This window comes from Notothenia coriiceps, unplaced genomic scaffold (assembly GCF_000735185.1).
Source record: "Notothenia coriiceps isolate Sejong01 unplaced genomic scaffold, NC01 NC01_scaffold00037246, whole genome shotgun sequence".
Classification (NCBI taxonomy): Eukaryota; Metazoa; Chordata; class Actinopteri; order Perciformes; family Nototheniidae; genus Notothenia; species Notothenia coriiceps.
In genome coordinates this window covers 3,824,656-3,841,287 of record NW_011369947.1, presented here as the reverse complement: position 1 = coordinate 3,841,287, position 16,632 = coordinate 3,824,656, and the positions used below count along the sequence as shown (strand labels likewise).

At 42.7% G+C, this 16,632-nt stretch overlaps 1 protein-coding gene across 1 annotated transcript in view; it reads left to right on the top strand.

Moving 5' to 3' along the window:
- The window catches only part of LOC104966303 (partitioning defective 3 homolog), a 198,068-nt gene that overhangs the window by 89,514 nt on the left and 91,922 nt on the right, over positions 1-16,632 (top strand). The window contains exons 14-16 of the mRNA XM_010795490.1: positions 2,772-2,810; positions 7,534-7,767; positions 10,787-11,018. Of these exons, the coding sequence (XP_010793792.1) occupies positions 2,772-2,810; positions 7,534-7,767; positions 10,787-11,018 (505 nt within the window). The remainder of the gene's footprint in view (positions 1-2,771; positions 2,811-7,533; positions 7,768-10,786; positions 11,019-16,632) is intronic.

The window sequence follows — 16,632 nt, the reverse complement described above, 5'->3', positions numbered from 1 at the left end:
TTACACATGCACAATTACACATGTATGGGTTCAAGAGTTTAATATCAACACTTACTTATGTACTTCACTGTTAATCAGTCAAACTGCGAGTTGCTGTCCTGGCCCAACAATAGTTTGAGACATAACGACCTGTAGATTGGCAAAGTATTGTTCAAACATGTACATTTTAATGCCTACAAATTACACAGATAAGATAAAACATGTGATCTTTAGATGTGCCGTTTTCTCAGCTTTGGACACGGCTAGCTTTGTACTATAATGAGTTATTTGGCACAGCAGTTGTATTGGTTTCATTCTTCTCATCTACCTTTCATCAAAAAGTCAATAAGCATATTTACCAACAGAACTTTTCCTTTTAAGGTCGTTGTTACTTTCAGTTTTTGGCCTTCATCTTGAGATCTAAGTACTTAGCCGTTGCACTACAACAAATTAAAATGCACCTGAGATGTGACTAGCAATCACTCAATTAATGGGAAAAGTGTGTGCTTGAAAAGATAAATAATATAAAAAATTAGGTACATGAGGTTAACTACAAAGTTAGCCTCTGCTGAATGACAACTTCAACTGTGTTTTCACAAGAGCTGGTATGATTCTTTGACCATTCCTGTGGGCCACCCCAAAGTGTTGATGAAATAGATCTTACTGTAACCTTTGACTCCTCAAGCCCTCAATGTATCTTACCCTTTAGGACTGGGTCAGTACAAGATGCACTACTATGAGATTGGACACACTTTCAAAGCAGAAATACCACGCACACACACACACACACACACACACACACGCGCGCGCGACACACACACACACACACACACACACACACACACACACACACACACACACACACACACACAACACACACACACACACACACAGTCCTTTATTCCTGCCCAGCCAGCACCTCTCCTCTTTGGCATCCATCCCCTATGATGTTGTGTCCAGTGGAGCATAGGTAAGAAGCAAGAACACAATGACTGCTTTAGTGACTGTCTAATGATGGGGAGGCCGGTGAGATGCTTGCATGTGCAGGCACACCCTCAAACACACAGTCTGTATCTAAAGAAGAAGATGGTGTGAGTTCAGAGCCTCTCCCACTGAGACTGAAGCAGAAGCTGCCTTCTCTCGCATCATTGGATAATCATAACGGATAACACTACTCTTTTCCACATGGAGGGAGCCCAGAGAACTGTAGGAATCTTTGACGCTCCCACAGACCAGTGCAGGTTCAGGCCACTGCACTCAGCTCTGTGGGATCCACCTTCACTGTGTTAGCACTACCCTTTGTACGCCCTCAAAACTTTTCTACAAAGTGAACCCAGACAACACAAACTTTCAGTGGAAAGTGCTGCTTAGCAGAAAGATAACAGGAGGCCATCCTAAAGGTTTCACTGAGCAATTAGTCCAGCATAAAAATCATTTCCATTATGTTCTTAGTATCGAGTACAAGTATAATTGGCTATAACTGAGGACAGTAAGTGAGCAGAATGGACAGGATGCGAAGATCGCTCCATGATGGCGTTCTCATCATTGCAAATGCATATTTTATCAATTCATTTAATCAAAAAAGCTACTTAATTGTTCCAAGTTGGCATCAGCATGTATTTGTGAATTTGATTAGCTCTAAGAAACAGCAGTGTGTTTTACTCAAGACAATGCCTCACTCTTGGGATAACTAACGTTATTGATTTTTTACAAAATGATTTATCTATTACTGAATGTCGTCTTAGTTCTCAAGATCAGTGTTTACAAAGTATTACTCACATTCCCCTTCTCTACCTGCAGGTGCCAGTTGAGTATGTGAATATCCTCCTGACAGAAATCCTTGCCAATATCTAATCATAATCTATTAGAGAGAATAACACAGCGTTCCAATGTTGCAGGGAAATAACCTACTTGTTCCGCTCATATAATAACTCTAGTAACTGACATGAGTTCCTGGAGGAGAAATGTTTCAGTCAATACATGAAACACAAGCTCTAGTGTGAGTTCAAAATGAAAGCTACATTTAATGATTTGTATCTGATGTCACAAATGTTCCATATATCTCAAAGGCGCCTACTGCTGTTGATTATTTTAATTACGTTTTTACATCAAAGACACGCAATGAAAAATGGCCTATGGGTTATGTATAATATAATTGAAAACGTAATGAAAATAAAGAGGCCAGCATATATCCTTATTCCTTTTCAATTGCACACTGTTGGACATTGCAGTTTGTCGTAAGTAGTTAGGTGCATGAGCAGGTGTAAGAATACTTACTTTCCATTAACACTTAAATAAATCTGTTTTGTGCTTTCAAAGCTGAACGGACTAACATGCTCGACAATGCTTTCCCCTACAGACTCTCATTTTATTCTGTCACTTGATTTCCCCCCCCCTTATTTTAATCATGTTTCAGGTGCTTGCAAATCACATCAGCAGATGGATTTCATGACTTTGAAGCCCATCATTGTGTTGGAATAGGCTAAACTGGTCAGACCCCCCCCCCCTGTTCAATCCCATTTAGATGTGGAACAAGATTGAGTGAGGGTAGAAAAGGGAAGAAAGAGATGTGAGGTGCCACGGCTGGCAGTAATACATTAGCACATTTCAGCCACTTTGCCTAGTAAGCCTTATGATAGACAGGTCCTTCCATGGAGTCTAATATCTGTTCTTACATCACTATTCAGCTTCTACCCTGCACTTTCTGATTCTGTCTCTTTCTTCTTTGTATATTCTCGCCATCATGGTACAGATGGCACTAACCAATCTTACTTGTGTATGCTCTTTAACAGTAGCAGATGAGTTTGACTGCAGCACAAGAACAAATGAAGGTAAGCAACCATGCCTGAATCAACCCAATACTGTCACAGTTATTACAATGGATGCTATGATAGTTCATCTGTTTCCATGGGTCATTACCGGAGATTGGAAACGCAGCCCCACACTTTCTCAATAACCAGCTCATAACCAACCATTATTGGCCGTGTAATCTTGGCACCTTTAGTCCCATATGGAGGAGAGCGTTGTTTGAGGTAATTGCAGCATGATCAAAAGAGGGTTTTCATAATGCTGAGAGGGAGTTGCATGGTGTTGAACTTGGCAACTAATGTGTGAGCCATTGTGCTTGTTCTGCAGTGCAAACGAGTGAAGAAAAAACACTCATTACTCAGGAGTTGTGTAGGGTTGGATGGAGTGGCATTTGCAATAACGAGACACTCATTGCCATTTGGCCTCTTCGTCTCTTTGCAATTGATCCATCATAGTCGGGCTGTTTTGAGCTGTGGTTGGAATATTTTAAAGTGCTTACCCTCTATGAAATTAAAACATAATGAGTTAATGACTGAGTCACAGGGGAATATTTTTGACTCTTTTTCAGAGCACTAATTAAAGGGCCTTGTGCAAATCACATATTACACCTCACCTTACTGTATAAGTTATTTCAATTATGCAGCAATACAAAAGTAGTTTTCATGTTTCTTTTCAACAAACAATTTACTGATTTAAATGCACAAACGCAGGACAGTATTGAGCATCCTTGATTGAGATATGAAACAGTTGGGCTAATGATGATTCCTCTGTGACCCAGCGTACAGAGGACGTCCTCTGTCGGGCTAATGATCCACAACTGTCGGAGAAATAGTAGCCCGCTCACTTCCAATGGGGTACCTGGACACGGCCTTCCCCCGACCACCTTGGAGGCTATTTTTAACATAATTACCCTTTTACCGCCCTGCTTAAAGCCCTGGCTCTCTGAATAAATTATGTGTAATGGAGCCCCTGTCTGTACACAGATCTTTACATGCAAGTGCCCGTGGTGAATAATGGCTGGGAAGCATAGTTTTAGTTGCTCTAATTATACTATGGTCTCCTGTTCCTGTAATAACCACTGCTGATTTATTCATGGAGTTTGCTATACCTCCTCTTTAACATTTAATAGCAATGGATCTTCTCCAATTAACTGTCCTTGCCCTTAATCTGGCAAAGAAACACAGCGCGCTGGCTTTTTTTGTGTTTGGCCGTCACAAAATCCAGGTGCACTTCCCCCCTATTTGGTTTGATTGTTTTTCTTTTTGTGTATTTCATTTTGATGATTTTCATTTGTCCTCCAGACGTGTGGGGAGTGACAAACCCGTGTCTGTATGCAATGGGGGAATATGTATTTTCATCCCTCTGAATAAGAGGAAGATGAGGAGCAGAGCACCGAGGCTTCTGTTGTGTGATAGGAATCACATAATAGACTGGCATACAGAGAGCTGTCCGTCAAACTCTCCCAGGAGAGCCACGACTGCTTCTGATGAAAACAAAGGCAGGTTCGAGGCAGCCTGGGTCTATGGGCAAACTCCCTCTCTTTGCCTCACTCTCCCCCTCTCTCTTTGTCCCCCTGCTTCTCTCAGTCATTCGCTATACTAACTAGAAACAATGGCCAAGTGGATCGTGGTGCGGAATACCGAGTGTGAGGATAATTCCCTGCTTCCGATTAGAGCAGATGTCATTTGTGTTCCCTTGAACTGTTGCATCCTCCGCAGCTCTAACTTGCAATCCCATTGTGTCGAACATGCACCCTGGCTTCTGCGTGTCCGCTGTTGGCAGGCTTTACTTATAAGCTTCATGAAAACCCACATTTACATGGCATTTGCACTGGGTTGATTGAGTTTCATACACAAAGTATGAAAAATGACGGCATTTCCCTGTGCTCGTTTCCTTTCCTTTAGATTGTCCTCTCCTGTCCTTCGCATGATGAGATTACTCCTTTCGAACAAAATGAATTACATGATTTTTACTTGCGTTTGCTGGGTCTTGTAAGACTGTTCATGCTTTCTTGGCACTGAAATGTGCCATAGTAATCAGAAATGAAGGAACAAAGCAGTAAAATGAATCTTCTGCTTTTAACCCCTGGACATTTGTAGCACACAGTAAAGTTTCATTTGACTGTCCAATGCAGCCTGAGGGCACACACACAGATGAGCTCTTCCCAGTAAAAGGGATGCTACATATAGCATTGGTGTTCCTTTTTATTTTTAATGGTGCTTTCAGGATTGAGTTTAGGTTCTCTGGGGATTGGCTACTTTTATTAACATTGACAAAAAGGCGGAGAAAATTGTGTTAAAGACATAACGTTTACCAGTCTGGAAACCCAACACCACTGGCTAGATGACCTTTTTAGCCTATCTGACTTCTTTGACACCATATCTATAGACGCCATGGAAGACAGAGAAGCACTCACACTCTCAGTATGAGTGCATTGGTAGCAAACACAGCAGAAAGAGGAATGCCCTTGAGGTCCTTGAAAGTAGCTTGACAACTTTTAGTTTCCTCAAAAAATGTCAAGATGATGGAAATAGGAAAAATACATCTCCAGCTCTCTCCTGCATGTGTCCTCTGCAAGTGGCTTTGTACATGGTGTGTGTTTGAACCTTGAAACTCAGATAGCTAGCTAATCACTAGTGAGCTGCTGCAGGTTTGCTTGGTTAAGGGATCAAGAAGAGAATATCAAAGGGGTTGAGACAACAAAAGAGACAAGCTGCCACTGGTAAAATGATGATAACAGGAGCAGAGCTTGTATGCATTTCTGCACAGCTCTGCTAGTTTACCCTGTTCTCTCCTAAGCTCATTCATACCCTGCTTTTGCAAACTTTGAGTATTCACAGTTCTCCATGTTTCTTTAAACGCTAAAACAAATGTGTTTTGGAGGGGGTACTCCAAACAACGGTCACAAATAGTTTTCTTCCAATGATGGAGGTTTGTTTTCTTTGCCTTATGTGTTTGGCTGTGCAACCCTCCATGTAAAGATCCACTGTGATCCCCCAGCAGCAGTGGGTCATGCTTCATTTAGGCCACTTTAAACATGTCCAGGGTCTTGTTGATTATAGCTCATATAGAAGTATGTGCATGCTGTGAGTTTCTGTTATTGTGTCTATTATGGAGTCCCTCTATGGGGCACACACATACAAACATATACACCTAGTGTTTGTGTATGTGTATGTGTGTGTTCTGTTCAGTGGGGGTAGAGACAAGACCTTATAGCGGTATTTGCTATGAAAACTAACATGAAGAGCTGTAGGAGACGTTTATTTACACCACGTGAAGCCACAGAGGAAACTGCAGCACACACTCACTACATGTGGAGGGTCTATATGGTCTACAGGGAGTCGTAAAGATACAATGCTGCTCTGTTCAGACTCCATCGACATATGCTTAGCCCTCAGAGAGTCAGTGAGGCTGCAGAAGTAATTGAATCAACAGTGTATCCATTATTACCAATAGTTTCCTCCGAAAACATTAACATTTAACAAGGCTTTACTTGCACATTTTCAGAAATCCATCTCGTTACGTTTGACAGCACATTGCTTTGCGCTAAATCGAGGCAAAATAAAAGGGACAGAAAATCAACCAGGCCACTTTTTTACCATCCAGCAGGTAAGGCAAGAGCTCCGGGGATCTGACTGACGCTCCCTAACAAAATGAAATACCAATACCTGAGTTGTGCTCCGCTTACATACCCTAAACAAAACCCTGGCAAGCATTGGAAACATCATTACAGCTGTCCAGGGTGGGGCAATAGTGTTTGAGGTTTGCTGTTCGACATTCATTTTCCTTCCTACACATCTGCTCTAGCAGCTTTCACATCAGCAGCACCATGTAGGTCTTTTTGAGGAGATTAAGCTTCTCCAATTAGAACACATTTCAAGCCACAATAGTCATTAATTTATATCATGTGTACAAAGATAGTGGCTACCATTGGTTTGTGTTATACATATTTCTCATGAACCATATTTACATTATCATTCATATGTGCAAGCTAGAACTTTGGTGCTTTTCTCCTCCCACTAGTCTAATCAACATATGGCTGATAAGATAACTGAGCAATAGTCTGCCCTCATGGTGTGCTATTACCTGCCATCTACCATCCACCTGCTGAGGCCTTAGCGAAGGATTGCAGCTGTGATGTGTTTTTTATGCTAAGATCTTCTAGTGATTACAAGAGAATGGTGTTGGAAATTAAAGGACTTAGATTTGCTTTGTCTATATGCGGACTCTTTTCTCCATTCTTTCTCTTTTACTAAAGAAAGAACAATCAGAGGACCACCTATGGAAATCATTTTCTTTTTTACACTCCATTCATACTTTTTGTGAACTTGTAATAGTTTAGTAAAACACTATGATCACTCTGGTGCCAAGGTACATTGGTGTCTTTGATATCGTCCAATTTATATGCATTATGTCTCGGTCTCGTAATGTAACTGTGCAGACACAAGGACAAAGGTTGAATTATAATTTCTCAACAGGGAAATGTCTCAGGGAAGATATAATACTCTGTTCTCATTTCACACACTTCATTGGCCAGGCAATGGTATCATTTGTTTTTCATGTTAATTGCCAGAACCACATTTTATCTTGGCTTTCTTAGAGATCATTTCAATATAAAACTAGCAACTTGTGAATTATTCATTGACACGCAATGAACTTCGAGATGATGGTTTTAGGTGGCCTTTGTGGGGGAGTCACATGCTTTTAGTATGCTGGTCTCAGTGAAGCTATTCCTTCTTCCCATAGGTTCTAAAGAACAAGATGTGGGACCATCGCTGGGCCTGAAAAAGTCAAGTTCACTGGAAAGCCTCCAGACGGCTGTTGCTGAGGTGACGCAGAACGGTGAGATCAACGTCAACAGGCCCCGCTCACGGATCCTCCGGGGCCGCGGCTGCAACGAGAGCTTCAGAGCTGCCATTGACAAATCATACGAGAAACCTGGTACCACAACACCAGAGGAAGAAAACAGCATGGAGACATGTGAGTGATAGAAGTAATGTATGCAGTGCTTTTGTTTTTCCAAGTTCGTTTTTTTTATAGTAGCGATCCAGAATAATGCACTCAGAAATGTGCCATTTTATAATGTACAATAGAAGATATCAGTACATCATTATAAAGACATTCAGTCAGTGTAATATAGGCCAACTCAAAATTGCTTTCCCCTAGAAACTAGGTTAGGGATCCCCTTTTACTGGTGAGAGGGGTGTGTGTGTGTGTGTGTGTGTGTGTGTGTGTGTGTGTGTGATAAAGCACATCTGCAATAGGTGTGTAGGTTACACACTCATTAATATTCAAATCATTCATGTTGAGTGGAATTGTCAGAAACTGTGGCAGCATGTTTCCCCATGAGCCTACATACTCTTAAAGTGCATTGCCATGTTTTCAAACAGAGTGCATGCTAGGAAATATTACGCTCTTTACCCACAGAAGTCAGTCTCCTATTGTATAATATGTGGTTATAATATCTTAATATAACATAATTGCATTTACAATTATTCTAGTTTATGCGAGAAAGTTTTGGCACGATCCACTGTATAAGTGCCAGGATCCCTCACATTCTTTCTTCACTCTGCCTGATTCCTTTATTCTGAACTATTAAGACAGCATTAGAAAAGAAAGGCATGCCACCTTTCCTTTGAGTGAATATATCCATTCCTATTTGGTGTTTGATGACAAAAAGACACGCGTTTGGGATTGAAAGACAGCCGTCTTACGTTTTGAGACAGGTAATAACCCTGCAACACCACAAGAGTAATCACCAGATATACATTTGCATTCCCCATTAAAAGATTCCATTAAAAGAGCTGGGGGACATTTGAAAAAGAGGGAATTATTTTCCTGAAACGCTTTGTTCTCATAAGCTGTCGGCAAGCCACTAAATACAGTCTTATCTCTGCAAAGAAAAATGGGGAAAGCAACAGATTCCCCCTGCCGTGGTATATTGCATTCTCCTCCATGATATTCAAATAACTCTGTTTTTCAATTTAGATAAAAGCAGCCAGTCCGTGCTCGTCACTGAGGTTAATAGTCAAAGTTGACAGATAAGCCGCTGCTTTTCTCTGCTCCCAGACTTTTATTTACATAAAATAAGAATGTGGCATCACCTAAAGAAAATGTGTCCCCACAAGATATCCTGTAAGGCAAAGTGCACTTTCTCTTGTGCTACTTTGAGTTGCATCGTTTGAGAAAAGAAAAAAGAAAAATCTGCTCTGCTGAGGAAAATCCTTTCTTTTGTGTGTTGGAAAGAGACAGGCGTTTTTACATGTCTGTCATAACCTTCACCGACAGGCCAGCTTAAATGTCCTTGATTATTAAAGCTGGAAAGTTTCACAGAAGTGACTAAATGTTTCCTGCGGTTGTCTGTCTCTGTCTCCTGGCACTTTCATCAATGCTTCTGCTGTCATTGTGTCAGCTAAGACATTTTCCATTCCTAAAATTGTGTTTGACGGCCTCTCGTTTTGATATCCAGTATTAAAGTATTTCATCTTGTGTTGTGATCGAAAATATCGCTTTATTCAAAAGATGCAAAAGGAAAAAAAGTGCGATTAAATTACATATTTAATTTGATTTGGGTTTCCACATAACTCAAAATAAGGCCTTTTTATGAGTACATGTAAATACTTCCCCGTGAGTCACAAAAACACATGGCCACCTCCCTCTGGGACATTCTAGATTACAATGGTAGTATGTTATCTTCTATCGGCATCATTAGCGACATTAGCACTCCTGCTAATCTCAGGCATTTAAATAGCCAGATACAGCTCCCAGCTACTATTTGTTGCCGCTGCTCTTAAGTGAATGATAAGCAGGCAGAAGATAGTCGATTGTTAAAACCAAACCTGTTTCCAAATGTGTGGACAATGGACAAAACTAAGAGAGGGGCCTCACAGCAATGAATTGCATAATTTTGCAGGTTTAAACCACTGCTTCGCTTTCTATTCCCGTTGTACGATGCCACATGATTCCATTAAAGTCATATCAAGATGGCAGCTGAAATAAATGGCTAACTCCACACATCACAAGAGAAGAAAACTGTCCCTTGAAATGTGAATCCAGCCGCTCCACCCTCCGTCTCATTCCGTGTAACTCAAACTCATCATGCTTCCCTCCTTTTTCTTTCCTCATGATAATCACTCATTGCTCTTCCATTAAAGGCAGAACTTAAAGGCAAGACTGCTATAAGTTGTAATCTGAAGGACATCTACCTCATGCCTCATATCCAGAGACACAGCGTAGGCAGGAGCTATGACGACTGTGAAGTGCACCACATTTGCAATTAAGATCCCTGGGAGCCATTTTCAAGATTATTTAAATGTATAATTACTGACAGATTAATTACATTTTGCACATCAGTTCTGATTAGATGTGATGGAAACTTTGAGTTTAATCAACCCTGCATCACCTAAGGAGTTTGGTTTTCAATTTGATGTCTGGGTTGAAATTAGTTGAGACGTAAATTAAGAACCAAATGCATATGACTATCATTAGAGCTTCCATTTTTCCAACACATTATTTTTATAGGAAATTCAACAGATAAGGGGGAAAAAAATAAAGTTCTCTTCTGAGCTGTGTGAAATGTACACATTTGAAATAACTTCAGGCTTTCAGCTAGGTGAAAATATGTTCAACTGAACGCTCTTCTCAAAGGGGGTACAAAGTAAATATATTCTGCTCTAATGAGGCGCATGAATTCAGTGTGTTTTGTTCAAAGCTGCCATACCTTGTGGGACACAGTTTTTCTTCCAACGGTTTATCTGATGAAAGAACTATTTCTTTGTTATATAAAAAAGACAGTGGGGTTCTGATGTGCTGTTTTCAAATGGGGTTTCTGTGATCCACAGGGAGTCAAGTGGAAGTTACACTTTGTGTAAACTGTCTGCCTTTGTTGACTTGTATTTTATTTCTTATTATCCTTGTGTTATTGTGAGTGTGCTGCATTATCCTCCACTCAATTTCAACGTTTAACACCTCTCCCTTTCCCCTTATCTGCTCCCTCCAGTGGACGAGGACACGGAGGGAAGCTCCAGATCAGGTCGCGAGTCGATGTCCACCAGCAGCGACCTCAATTTGGGACCAGGGATGAACGGCAACCTTTCCAAAGATGACAGACAGAAAGACAAGGTTGGAGGCAAGGAAAAGAAGAAACCTGAACGGGATAAAGAGAGGGAGAGAGACAAGGACAAGAACAAAGCCAAGAAAGGCGTGCTGAAGGGCCTGGGCGAGATGTTCAGGTAAGACAGCTCATCTCAAAATACTAAACTCTCCCCTGTGTAGCCCCAAGCGCCAAACGCTATCTGCTTTATTTAATTCCACTCAACACACTCACCGCTGGATCATTCAGAATTTGAATGCATTCTCTGGATGTTGCCACTGCTAATCAGGGACCTCTCTCCTTGAACCCTGGGAGATGCAGGGAGCGGATGGAGGGGAGGGGGAATTATCGACCTCAAGGGCCTCTGGCTCTTTTGAGCCAGATTATTTTTAATAAGGGCAACATGTTTTATTCATTAACCCATGTGGACGCTTCTTCTTTCCAAACAAACTCAGTATTTGTTAACCAGCAGGCAATGTACAGGGCCCATACTGGTGCTATTGTTGGAGCTGTGATGTTTCTTGGAATAAAAGAGCTTTTAAAGATAATGAAATCGATCGTGGGTAGGAATTGTTGCCTGTGGCTGGTTATTGCTGTCACATCACGCGGTAACAAGATTTTAGAGGTAGACCATCCTGGGATACGTGACCTGCTCTTCAACGTCATGTTGACACCTTACATACAACATGTGTTAAGGGGTGGCTTCAAACCAAGCAACTCTGAGGGCAAATGTAATGGTTGTTTGTAGGCCAATCGGAGAACAAATATATTTCCACTGCCTTTAATTAACTAATTGGCAAACACTTTATTACCAAAAAATGATCGTGACTTGGACATGTACATGGACAATAATAGGAAATGTGGGCAACAAGAATATGGATGAAAATAAACATCCTGCGGGTATCCATCCTGTATCCCTGCCACAAGAAAATTAGTGGGGGAGTCAAATTAATTATTTTAATTCATTGCATATTTGAATGTGGCATAAATTAACAGTGGAGGCGGTACGAGCTGTTATCGTGCCGTAAGTTGTTTTCATGTGGATTAGTTTAATGGGATTAGTTAGCGTATCGCGGCACACGGCTCGGTAATGAACAATAAAGACGACAAGTGTGTTTCGAGGTCACGATTGAGGAATGCAGGGAACTCGCTTATCTTCCATTATTTTCACTCTCCTGTTACCCTTATTTTTTCGCATCATGTGGTGTGACTGCATAATGACTTACCTTCTTTTTCACACCAGGCATGAGTAACGTATGTTCACAGAGAACACGCAGAGAAGTGGGCTGGATTACTGAAGGAAAGTGGAAAGTTGAGCCGCAGGTTTGACACTCGGTGACATGCAATCAGCGCCGTTGGCAAACCTTTTTGAGTGGCTGGGTGCGGAGCTTGATAGGTGACTGCTGGGTGATTTTTTTAAATGTGCACGTGAGCCCTCGGCATGCCCTCCTCGCCCTCATCATCGTTCTTCATTATCTTTGAGTGCCACCGCCACTTAGGAGTTGGCACGCGGCAGGCCTCGCTGACACCCCCACGCTCCATGCCTTTAACGCCAGGCCATTTGCCACCTGAATGTAAAAAGGCAGCATTCTGAACAAGAGTGTCTCTCCGCTTCCTTCTTTCTCCTACTCCTTGTTTTTACATCAAACACTCTATCCCTGTACCGGTTTAGAAAGTTACAGTTTGCGAGGAACTGAGGTGAGAATAAATGCGTCCCACTGGATACAATAACAAACTTTTTTGTAAAGAACAGAATGTACTGATGTCTAATGCCTAGCGGTCAAAAAGGGAGGAGAGGGAAAGCTAGTGAAAAATCTGTTTCGTGTCGCACTCTCAGCGACTCCACCAAAAGTTTTGACAGTGTTTCAAAATGGAGAAGTTTCCCTGTGCATGAGGAAAGGGATTGGCTGGCAGAAACTCAACACTCTCAGGCTTATGAATCAAGGATATATTTTACATCAGCAAGTTTCACATGTGAGTGTCTCATCATTGCATCGAAAACATCAAAAAGACACCCTGGTTGGGTTAATCCTTTGTAATACTTGTCTCCGTGGTTTGTCATTTGCATAAAATAGACGGGCAGGCACTCGATTTCTCCTGCATTTTCTCACAAATGCATGTCTTATACTCACGTTCTTCCGCTAAGGAGATTTCAAGGAGTTTGCAGCGCACTGCAATTTGAGCTCATTTGCATGCGGGCCTTTGGACGGCCTGATGAACGTGTAGTGCACGTCTGCTTAATGGACAGCCTGATTGGGAGTGCATTAACATCGGAGCCAGGGGAAAGGAGGATGGCCTAATATAAGGAGAGAGAGGGAAGATAGAGCGAGAGGCCGTGAGATAAATACTGTGAGTGCAAGAACGACTGAAAGTGTGTGAGTGCGTGATGGAAAGTAAATTGACTGTGCCTACAGCTCAAAGCAAAGACTTTTCAGTGCAGAGCCCCTGCCTCTCAGGAATTATACTGTACTGCCTATAGGATGAAGACTGGTATACAGTACCATCCAGTAATGAATAGCTTATAATCTTATGAATGGAGAGCAATGTGCATGCATGCATAGGATAAAGAACCAGCCCTGGGCATCCTGACATCACTGTTATTTCAGGGATGTATGCTCAAGCATGTATCACTGCGTCCATGTCTGCCTCCATTGGTATATAGGGGCGTGCAGGGCTACATGTATATGGGATTATTCATGTCCTTTCTAGTGGATAACATGTGATCATTACTTTCTGATCCTATCAGGTTTGTTTATACGTTGGAAGCTTTGCCCAGGGCTCTGTTAGCATGCTAGCAGACAACAATGTCCCGGCCCGGCCTGCAGACTCCCTTCAACATGCCTAATGAGGTGTTGTTTTTCCGCTCTGAGACTGACTGACCTCTTCCATCAAAGCCCCATCTCCATCTCTTGATGTGTTTACGTGTGCGTGACTCTGTTGTTTAGGCACAAACAATTTTTATTATAGAGTTCAGTGATTAGTTGTCAAAACTAAGTAAAACATTACATTTTATTGAGTTAATTTCATTCTATAGGTGGTCGTTTTTGCATTGAGTTTGGACATGTACTTGCTAAGGCGTGTATGTAGTATTTTCTGAATGTGTGTTTGTGTGTGTTCGCATTCATATTTAGATACATCAATACATTTTTATGAGGGTGTTAATGTATTTTTCATAAGAGCGCTGGAAATGCTTGGTGTCAGTACAGTTGCATGGAGGAGACAAGCGAGTGAAGGCTGCAAAAACGGAAGGCATGGTTGGGACTGGGAATGGGGGCCAGAGAGGTGGGGGGGAGGGGCGGATTGGGAGAGGGAGCGTGTGCACTGGAGTGAACTGGGGCACCAAGGGAGAGTGGGAAAGGAGGATGAAAAGGAGAGACGGAATGAGGAGAAGGGGCGTTTCACAGCGGCAGTCACGGCATCGGGATACCGTCTGCCTGGAGGGAGGATTGAGGATCTCTGGCCATTTTGGTGTGTGTGTGTGTGTGTGTGTGTGTGTGTGTGTGTGTGTGTGTGTGTGTGTGTGTGTGTGTGTGTGTGTGTGTGTGTGTGTGTGTGTGTGTGTGTGTGTGTGTGTGTGTGTGTGTGTGTGTGTGTGTGTGTGTGTGTGTGTGTGTGTTTGTGTGTGTGTGTGTGTGTGTTCAAGGTTCATTTAAATGTGCATGTGTGTGTGCAATCCATGTTTGCCTGTGTGTGTACTGATCAAAAGATGTGTTAATGGGCTCTGGCATCACCCTCACCCTCTCTCCCCTGTGATTCCTCACCCGCGCACACAGTTACCCTTACCCCCACCCCCCCTGACTCCTACCCTCCCCACCAATCTGATAAGTGGCATGCCTCACGCCGAGCCATCAGCCGACACTGGAGCTCAGTGTGACAGCCGTGCACCCCCCTCTCCTCACTCCCCATCCTCCATCACCCCAGGGACCTCGTCTGCCTCCGTGCAGATGCAGCCTCACTCGAGGCTACTTGGAGAGATGTGGGAGAGAGGGGTGTGGAGAGGAAAGGAAAGCATTGAAAGCTGGAGTGGATGGATGCTTTCTATCCTTCAATCTTTATTATTCTTATCCACTGTGGAACTGCTGGGAGCACCAAAGTGTTGGGGGGTTGGCACACTCGTGTGTATGTTTGCATGCATGTGTGAGTGTGCCTAAAATATGAATACCATGCCACAAAAGCATGATGACCTTATGCGTAGCATGTGAGTAGGTAGTTAGCGTGTTGTTGCTTCGCTCCGTGTCTTCCTACCATATGATTCTTTCTGCTCGTGTGGGTGTGAACAGCTGATGTTGAGTACGATCATCAGTACACCAACATGACACATGCATTAGCCTGGCTTTTTTTTTCTTTACACACACGACCAAGGGCGTATCTGATGTAACGGCATACAGTCTTTTCTTGTATGACGCACCCCTCTCCGCCTCAAACTTCCCCAGCCACACACAGAATAGCTCACATATGGTTGTAGTATTATGGCGCAGTTGATTTGGAGACAGCAATTAGCTGCCTCCACATGTGGGCCCTGACATCTGCCGAGTGTAATCTAAGGGAAAATTATAATTGTTCTTATTTTGCTCTTCCTCACTCATCATAATGTCTGAGCTGAGGTGGTTAATGCAGGCACAGGGCAAAGCATCAAGCTGGAGCATTGACGTGGATGACTGGAGTTAAGGGAGGAATCTGAGACAGGCAGCAAAAGGTAATAACAAGAACAAATATAACACACCATGGTCTGGATGGTGATGCAAGGATAAACTTCAGCTCAGCAAGGTGGTCAGTAATTAGAGAAGTTGCTTGTCAAGTCTCATCGTGGAAGAGGATTAACTTCATGGAAGTGCTTTTTCACATGTGACAATGTGACTTCCTGTCAGAGGCACTTTTGGGAGGCTAACATTGACATCTTGGACCTCTTGTGGAGCTTGCTAAAGCAAAGTGATTCACAGAATTCCCTTGTCACAGAGACATGTTTTAGAGAGAATTTAGTATTGGACTTTGGCAGATTTGGCAAGTGCAAAGTCATACCTCAATATCACCTTCAAATGACTGCCAAGTTAAAAGAAATATCATGTCACCAAGGGCACTTTACAGAGAGGGGGTTCGCTTTTTCAACTTCCTTGAAAGAAACCTCTTTTCAGAAGTACTTTCCCCCTGTGTCCTCAAAGCTGGCGCATGATTGCAAGGACTTTAAAGGGGCCATTTTTGGGGGCGTGATCTCCAAACTCCCTCACAAAAATGTCCCCTCAGTGTGACATCCCATTACTCTCCTGCCAATCATGTACAAAAGAGGCCCAGCGGGGGCCAGGCAACAAACAACGGAGTCCCCTACTGAGAAGATTATCCTGCACTCTGTGACAGAGATGAAAACAGTAAAACAACAGAACTCTAATGTACGGCAGGTTAACAGAAGTACAGGTTTGTGTGACGTGTCAGGGTGGAGGGTGGAGCATTTAGATATAGAGAGAAGCCAAGTGATATTATTAAGGAGGGGGAGAAGATAATTCTATGCGACGTCAGCCACCACACAAAAATGAGAAATGGTTGTTTCATGCATGGGGGGGCTGGCTTTCCGGCCACACTTCCTCTGCTTTTGGCCACTCGATGCAAATGTGATTGGGCAGCACTTGGCTTCCATCAGACAGCTCTGAAGTAATTAGGTTTAGAATGATCATGCAGTGCTCCGAGATAGACCTTGAAGCATGGGGAGACTGTGTGTGTGTGTGTGTGTGTGTGTGTGTGGGTGTGTGTGTGTGTGTGTG